General features: G+C 37.9%; 1 protein-coding gene across 1 annotated transcript; it reads right to left on the bottom strand.

The window, feature by feature from the left end:
* Positions 1-8,063: 8,063 nt before the first annotated feature.
* Positions 8,064-9,017, bottom strand: LOC129040152 (olfactory receptor 2F2-like). Its single transcript, XM_054494153.1, is given in 1 exon segment — positions 8,064-9,017. A coding segment is annotated over 1 exon segment (954 nt).
* Between the last annotated feature and the right edge of the window lie 607 nt (positions 9,018-9,624).

The following is a 9,624-nucleotide window of genomic DNA, read 5'->3' as shown; positions in this document are numbered from 1 at the left end:
GCAGGAAAAAGTATTCATCAAATTCAACAACCATTCATGGTTGAAAAGAAAAATCAGCAAGGCAGGAAAAGAGACCTTCTTCAAATTGGTAGATGTCATCGACAAAAACTTACAACTAAAATCTTAATCGTGAAAGATTAAATCATTTAATCATTTCATTCTGAGACAGGGTATAAGGAAATAATTTCTTTTCACATACCTCCTATTGACACTGTAATAAAGGCCTTTGCCAATTTTATAAGGCTGCAGAAATAAAGGATATTCAACTTGGGAAGGAGGAAATAATGTTGTGTCTTTTCATAAATGATATAATTATCTATATAGAAATCCATTTATTCTATAAAACTAACTCATGAGTTTGGCAGGGTCACTAGATATGGATCAATATACAAAAAATCACTTGTACCTGTAATTACTAGCAATAAACAATTGAAAATTGGAATTTTAAAGCAGTGCTATTTACAATAGGACAGAAAAACTTGATAGAATTAAGCATAAATCCAGCAAACTATGTGCTAGGTCTGTCTTCTGAAAACTATGAAACATTGGTGAAAAAAATCAGAGAAGGTCTTTAAAATGAAGAATTATTCACCATGCTCATGTTTAATATTTTAAAATATCAATTCTCTTCCAAACTGATCTATAGATAAAATGCAAGACCAATCAACATTGCAGCAGGAAGTTCTGTATGAATTAACAAGCTGATTCTAAAATTTTTATGCCAAAGCAAAGGATGTTGAATAACTTAAACAATTTTGAAAAAGAATAACAAAGTTGGGCAATTTACACAACTTGATTTCAAAACCTACTATAAATTAAATAATTAAGACAATGTTGTATAGATAAAATAATTTACACATTAATCAAAGGAACAGAAAAGTCCAGAAATAGATCCACACATACATAATTAAATGATTTTTTGAAAAGGTGAAAAGAAAATTTAATAGGGAAAAGATTGACTTTTCAATAAATGGTAATGGACAATTAGACATCTATATGCCAAAAAGAGACCTGAATTCAGACTTTGAACTATAAGCAAAAATTAACTCAAATTGGATCATGGACTTAAATATAATGGACTAGAGACTTAAGTGATGATTAAAATCTTTGTGGTTTGGGTTAGGCAAAGACTTCTTAGGACACCAAGAGTATGATTTATAAATGAAACAGATAAATTAGACTTCTTAAAATTAAAACTGCTTTTTAAAAGAAACTGTTAAGAGAATGAAAAGACAAGCTACAGACTAGAAGATATTTGCAAAACATACATTCCATGTAAGATGTCTGTCTATACTATGTAACAAACCCTGAAAACTCAATAATAAGAAAATAAATATCTCAATCAAAACCGTTCAGGATCTGAATAGATCGCCCACCAAAAAGCCATTCAGATGACTGCAATACATAGGAAAATGTGTTCAATATCATTAGTCCATTAAAAAATTCAAATTAAAACCACAGTGAGATGTTACTATGAATCTATTAGAATGTCTAACTTCAAAAATTGTATTAAATTTCATTCCTAACAAGAGTGTACAAGGGTCTTTTATCTCTACACCCTCACCAACATGTTGCCTGTAGTATAATTTGAAGTTGGGTAGCTTGATGCCCCCAGCTTTGTTCTTTTTGCTTAGGATTGCCTTGGCTATTCAGTCTCTTTTTTGGCTCCATATGAATTTTAAAATAGTGTTTTCTAGTTTTGTGAGGAATGTCATTGGTAGTTTGATAGGAATAGCACTGAATCTGTAAATTGCTTTGGGCAGCATAGCCGTTTTAATGATATCGATCCTTCCTATCCATGAGCACAGTATGTTTTTCCATTTGTTTGTGTCTTCTCTGATTTCTTTGAGCATTGTTTTGTAATTCCCATTGTAGAGATCTTTCACCTCCCTGATTAGCTGTATTCCTAGGTATTTTATTCTTTTTGTGGCAATTTGATTTGGCTCTCAGTTTGGCTGTTGTTGGTGTATAGGAATGCTGGTGATTTTTGTACATTGATTCTGTATCCTGCAACTTTGCTAAAGTGGTTTATCAGCTGGAGGAGCTTTGGGACTAAGACTGTGCGGTTTCCTGGATATGGAACCATGTTGTCTGCAGAGATAGTTTGACATCTATGCAGCCATAAAAAAGAATGAGATCATGTCTTTTTCAGGAACATGGATGGGGAGCTGGAGGCTATTATCCTTAGCAAACTAACGCAGGAACAGAAAACCAAATACTGCACGTTCTCACTTATAAGTGGGAGCTAAATGATAAGAACTTATGAACACAAAGAAGGAAACAACAGACACTGGGGTCTACTTGAGAGGAGAGGATGGGAGGAGGAAGAGGAGCAGAAAAGATAACTATTGGGTACTGGGGCTTAATACCTGGGTGATGAGATAATATGTACAACAAACCCCCGTGACATGTGTTTACCTATGTAACAAACTTTCACATGTACCATTAAACCTAAAATAAAAGTTTTTAAAAAAAATCTTTAAAAAGTTGAACTCATAGAAGTAGAGAGTATAATGATGGTTACCAGAGGTTGTGGTGGGGGTAGGGTACAGAGGAAAACAAGGAGATATTGGTGAAAGGGTAAAAAGTTTTCATTGGACAGAAGGAATACATTTTGAGATCTATTGCACAGCATAATTACTATAATTAATAATGATGTATTGCTTATTTCAAAATTGCTAAGAGCATAAATTTTAAGTGTTATCATCACTAAAAATAAGCAAATGAGGGGATGGATATGTTAATTACCTTGATCTAATTACTTCACAATATATGCATATATCAAAACATCACATTGTATCTCATAAATATATACAAGTATTATTTGTCAGTTAGAAATAAAATAATAAATAACCATCAATAGTAAATGTCGACAATGATGTGGAATAACTAATATATGATAGTATGGATGCAAATGCAAAGGGTACAGTCACATTTAAAAATAGTTCAGCACTTTCTTATGAACATAGACATGCTTTTGGCATATAGCCTAGCCATACGACTTCTATGGGAGATTTTATCTTACCCAACTGAAATAAACACGTATGTTTACCTAAAAATCTGTACTTGAATGTTTACAGTAGTTTTGGTTACAATTATAAAATGTAGAAACAATGCAAATGTACTTCAAAATAGCAAATTGACATATTGTGCATGCATACAATAGAATACTAGTCAGCAATAAAAAAGAATGATCTGTAACATGTAACATGAGTGCAACTCAATGCATTATGCAAAAAAAAAAGTCAGAGTAAAGAAGCTACATGCTATACTATTTCATGTATGTAATATTTTGCATAGGCAAGCATATAAAGACAGAAATCTAATTAGTGATCACCAGTGCGTGATGTCCAAGAAAATAAATTGAGCACAAAGGAACACAAAGGTAGGTCTGGGGAAATGAAACTCTTATATATCCTGATTGTGGTGGTGTTTATGCAATTACATGCATTTTTTAAAACTTGTAGAACTGAGAATTAAAAAGGGTGAACTTCACAGTATATAAATTATACGTTAATAAAGAATACAATATAAAAAAGTATTCCTTATTATTTATTAATAGTAGCATAGCATTTAGACTCAAAAAAGTCAAATGCAAATTACGGACTTTGCAGTGTTGGTTCAACATCAGTTTATACCATAAAGACTTGAAGCTTTTTGATTGAACATTCTTGGTACTGGTTATTTACTTTAAAAGTTGAAAATCTAAAGCCATCTAAACACATTTATAGTACTTACAAAGTCCAGGTTATAAGAAATAGATAACATTGTGAGTTACTCTAAGACAAAAAGCATTTGTAATTTATAAGAAGTACAGTGCTAAATAGATATCCTAAGGATATTTCTGAAATGATTATATTAAGAAAATTCTGTGTTCTTCAGTAGGCTAATTGCTGAAATAAGCAATTCCAAAATAACCATCAATTAGCACAATAAAACTCTCTTTCTCATTTACACACAATTTTTATGTAGGTGACACTGGTGAAGTGGTTCTTTTGGGAAACTCTCGTCCTGTCAGTGACTCAGGACCCACACCTTCTCCACCAGTGACTCTTCTACTGCCCAGGCCCACCCTGTTCTAGAGTCCCAAGATTGAGATGATTTCAGAGCAAGACAATAAGCACCAGAGGCTGGCGCTCAGGAGGTTTCAACCGCCCAGGCCTGGAGGTGGCATATTTTCTGTGTATCCGTGCTCCAGTGGTTAGAACTTGGTCCCGTGGGCTGGGCGCGGTGGCTCACACCTGTAATCCCAGCACTTTGGGAGGCCGAGGCGGGTGGATCACGAGGTCAAGAGATCGAGACCACGGTGAAACACCGTCTCTACTAAAAATACAAAAAAAAAAAAAAAAAAATTAGCCGGGCGAGGGGGCGGGCGCCTGTAGTCCCAGCTACTCGGGAGGCTGAGGCAGGAGAATGGCGTGAACCCGGGAGGCGGAGCTTGCAGTGAGCTGAGATCGCGCCATTACACTCCAGCCTGGGCGACAGAGCAAGACTCCGTCTCAAAAAAAAAAGAAAAAAAAAAAAACAACTTGGTCTCATGGCCATAGCTGCCTTTGGAAATAGGCTCATATTTAGTCTAATTCTGTACCAAGGAGAAGAAAAAAATGAGTCCAATTAGCAATTAGCCAGTCCCTGCCACAGAATTAGACACTGATCAGATCAGGTCACACTTGAAGTCACGTGTTTATTTCAGACCTCTACAATTTAAGAGGCGTATTTAGAATTTTCAAGCCCCTTAGAGGAAAGCCCTGGATAGTAAGAAGTCTAGGATTCAGGCTAATGAATACGCATTTGGAAACATTTAGCCTGATAATTTAATTCTCTGCATAACCTTAGTTTTGGAAAAATTATACCCTTACATACACCTATGATTTCTCACTATTAAGATTTGACTGATACTCATTCTGCCACTTAAAAAATTCTTCCCTCCTAAATCTCCTTATATAAAATTATCTAACCAGTTCTTCTAGACACATCTATGCTTTCTTGATCACTAGAGCAGAAGGGATCCATTCCCTTTTTGAAAGTTTTTTGGCTGTATCTTTATTCGTTTCGTAACTCAGAAGAAAAGGACCCAGAGGCAGACACTATGGTGACCCACCCAGCCTGCCAGCCCAGCCATGGAGGCCCCAGACCAGTCCATTTCTCAGGAAAGTCTGTGGAGCCCAACCTACTTCCCTCCACAGGGAGGGATAAAGCCTGGGTAGTGTCTGTTCCATCTTGACACCATACACTTCACACTTCTTAACTCCCTGTCTGCAGAAGTCATCTTATGAGGACTCAGCAGGAGCACATGGTCTTAAGCCTCAACAGACCAGACCACAGAATCTGATCCAGATTGGAGATCCAGTTTCCTTCTAACTTGGTTTGCTCTTGATCCAATAAACAAGTAGGGCAAAGAATAGGTTGAAATATAGGCAGGGGACACATTGTATTTCACAGAAGCTCATCATAAGTCAATGATCCTTGAAGCCCACACAGAGTGAGTCATTCATGTCAGTATCTTCAACATTACACCGTATACAGCAATAACTTTTCTAATTAGCGAACTAGGTCATCAAGGCCTAATGTCTGGGTAACCAGCCTTGAAATTTTTACTATAATGATAATGATGCAATTTCCTCTTTTATCTGCACCTGTGCTCAAAACTCAGCCATCTCCATATTTTTCCATTTGATATTTACCATGAGCTGACCTGTCTATGCTCACCCAGCCTGCTGAGCTCAGCCCTGCAGGCTTAAGACCACTGTCACACCCTTATTTCAGATTCTTCTAGTGTCTAAATGCTATTAATGGAGCAGCCCACTAGATTGACTTCTTGCTTCCAATTTTTTATTCCTCTATCTCATTTGCCAGTGATATTTCAGAAATGCAAAATTTATCAAGCCATTCTTCTGTTTAAAAATCATTACTGACTTCTGGCCAGGCGCAGTGGCTCACACCTGTAATCCCAGCACTTTGGGAGGCCGAGGCGGGTGGATCACGAGGTCAGGAGATCGAGACCATCCTGGCTAACACGGTGAAACCCCGTCTCTACTAAAAATACAAAAAATTAGCTGGGCATGGTGGCAGGCAACTGTAGTCCCAGCTACTCGGGAGGCTGAGGCAGGAGAATGGCATGAACCCAGGAGGTGGAGGTTGCAGTGAGCCAAGATTGCACCACTGCACTCTAGCCTGTGCGACACAGCGAAACTCTGTCAAAAAAAAAAAAAAATCATTACTGACTTCCCATTGCTATTAGGATATAGTTGAAAGATAATGTGGCATTCAGTGCCCGCCATAAACCAATGCATACCTACCCACCCACTTCATCCTCACTACTTCCTCACTCTTCTCTGACCTACAAGTGCAGCTTCCAGATATTTCTGGATACTCAAGTCTCGCCCTCTGCACTTTGGCTCAGGTTTTTCCTTTGCTCCAATTCCTTTTCATCTGGATAACTTGCTCTCACTTTCCTGGTCTCAATCTAGACATTTTATGTTGTTTTGTTTTAACAGGAAGACTTCTGTGACACCCCTGATGGGCTTACTGTATCTGTAATATTTACATTACTTTATAATTGCTTCATTGTCCATCATCCCTGCTATGCAACCCAGAATTGTATCATATTCACTACAGAGTCTCCAGAACCATTCATTGTCACTGACACGTACTAGACACTCCATTGATAATGCTTAAGTTAACACCAATAGAAATTTTAGTTTAGTGCCATTGACATCTTTGGGGATGCTTGCCTACCGTGCAAAATTTAAGACAGAATAGTAATTAAGGTAAAACTGATATTTCAAAAGGGATTTGGATTATATGAACCTTCATAAATACCTGAGGATCTGTGACAACATCATTACCATACTGAAAGAAGAGACAGGACTTAGGTTACTTCAAGGAAGTGAGATGATCAGCTACTATCATAATTTTTCTCCTCTTTCCCCCTCTTTACCTTATATATTTGTTTCTTCTTCTTTTGTATTACTTAGAAATTTTAGCAGCAGTGAGGCCCACTCTCGAGCTCAGATGACTAGGTTTAGAAAGTTGACTAGTGCCCTATTGTATGTGTGAGAAGAAATAAGAAAAGTCATTAATATGGAAGCTTGAAGGTAACATTTGCACAGGTGAGGCATCTATCCTGACTCCTCAAAATTCATGTTAAAATTGTCTTCTCTTTCATTGGTATTGGCTGAAGAGTGTCATTTCTTAGATTAACTATGTCTTTGATGTTTTATAAATTATCTCATAATTTATTGCCTATTTTGTTTCTAAACATTCAAAAATGGAGTTTGTGAATTTTCCCGAGATTGGACAATTTTAATATGTTAAATGATACCTCTTATACGTAAAATTTCTCTCAAACTGAGTACTGTGAAGTAGTACCTGAAACTTAAATTTTACTTGGCTAATAATAGTCTTCATTACAAACAACCATTTTTTAACCCTATCAGGGCAAAACAAGAACTTTCGTTGATATTTCTTCACTGAATTACCTCCAGCACTCAGAGAAAGACATTTTGTTCACATTTAGAAGGTCCTGCACAAAATCATTTTAATAAGCCTTGACAAACAACATCCTTCTCGGAATGTTGACTCATAATTACTGTATGTGGCTACATAAACAACCAATTATTTTCAGTGAGTCTTCAAATGTGAAAATGCATTTTGTTTTCAATGCAAACACTACAACCTTTTACAAAATGTCAATAAATAAGAACCACTGGTCCAAGGTAAGATGTATGAATAGGTCTACGGTTATAAATAATGTGACAAACCAAAACAGTAAGTAGTACTTTTTTTCAGTTTTTATCAGAACATAAGAGTGGAGATTGAGAAATTGTGGAAGGTTCTGTTACAGCAGTAGCTAACTCCACTAATCATACTGCTGGGATATAAAATTATCCCCACATCCCACACCCCATCCAACTCAACCACTCAGCCTCCTACATAACATCCCCAGTACATGTTACATCATCTCCTTCCCAGTTGCCAGAGCAACATAGTTTATCCCTGCCATATCTGAGTTGGGTGGAGAAAAATGAGGCAAAGCTTTTTCTCAAAGTGATGTTCATGAGTCAAGTTGCCAGCTTTGATGTTAACCCAGAGAATTTCTCTAATAGTTTATGCCAGGCCCCCTTCACCTCTTTATTCCTTAGACTATAAATCATAGGGTTCAGCAGAGGCATAATAATGGCATAGAAGACAGAGATCAGCTTCTCTTGAAGGACTGAGGGACCAGAGTGGGGCTGGATGTAAGCGAAAATCGTTGTGCCATAGCACAGGGCAACTACCGTGAGGTGAGAGGCACACGTGTGGAAGGCTTTCTTTCTTCCTTCTCTGGACTGGATCTTTAGGATGGTGGAGATGATCCGGATGTAGGACAAAAGAACCAGGCAGAAAGGTGTCATCAGAAGAACAATGCTAGACACCATGATGGCAGCCTCATTGGAGGAGGTGTCCACACAAGCCAGCCTGACCACAGCTAGGAGTTCACAGGATATGTGATCAATAAACTTGTTAGTGCACATGAGCAGCTGAAAGGTGACAGCAGTCTGCACAAGAGAGTTGATGAAGCCACTGACCCAGGATGTGATGGCCAACCTAGCACACAGCCCTCCATGAATGATGGCCGAGTATCGCAGGGGGTCACACACAGCCACATAGCGGTCATAGGCCATCACTGCCAGGAGAACAAACTCAATCCCACCCAAGGCCAGGGAGAAAAATAACTGGGCTGCACAGCTCTGGAATGAGATGGCTTTATGTTCTGCAAGAAAATGTGCCAGCAGCTGAGGGACTATGCTTGTGGCATAGGAGACATCGATAAGGGAGAGGTTGGTGAGAAAGAAATACATGGGAGTGTGGAGTCAGCTGTCCAGTCTGATCAGAAGGACAATGAGACATTTCCCCAGCACTGTCATGAGGTATGTGACCAAGAACAGGGAAAACAGGGATACCTGAGTGCACCAGTCACTGGATAAGCCAAGGAGAATAAATTCTCTCACACACGTCTGGTTATCTATTTCCATTTAAAAATGTGAGGAATATTAATCTGCAGAAAGAGTCAGAAAAAAACAGAAGCTGTTGAATCAAAGAATCATAAGAATAACTTCTTAGGAACGCATACTGTATACGACATTCCAGCCTTGGCCAAATATTTTAGATAATTCACAAGGGCAAGATGACAGGCTTGTTTCCAACATAAAATATATTTACTTTGCATTAGAGAGACAGTAGTGCTTTCATAAGGACATGATGTGGACTCAAATAAGCCAGTTAAAGCCTGTAGATAATGCAGTGCAATTTTTGGAAGCTTTACCTCTTTACTAACTTATCTCAGTATCCAGGGCAGGGAGTTTGTTTTCTGATGATGTCAGCAAAAAGGAAGAATAGAAAGTCCAAGGCTCTACTCTTCTCCACAGAATATTCAACTAGCAACTATCCCCAGAACAGAATATCTTTTTTAAAACTCCACTACTTGGACACTAACGTGAGACAACCACAAGGTACATGGAATGAAAATTGAATTAGAAGGCTAAGAAGCATAGTCTCACTTCAACCCTGCCACCTTGCCCCCTGCCAAAGTCAACACAACACCAGACAAAGAGGGTTTTCCTGGGCCCATGGTTTTTACAG

Source organism: Pongo pygmaeus, chromosome 6 (genome assembly GCF_028885625.2).
Source record: "Pongo pygmaeus isolate AG05252 chromosome 6, NHGRI_mPonPyg2-v2.0_pri, whole genome shotgun sequence".
NCBI lineage: Eukaryota > Metazoa > Chordata > Mammalia > Primates > Hominidae > Pongo > Pongo pygmaeus.
The sequence above is the reverse complement of the archived record's forward strand: the minus strand, read 5'-3'. Positions and strand labels throughout refer to the sequence as shown.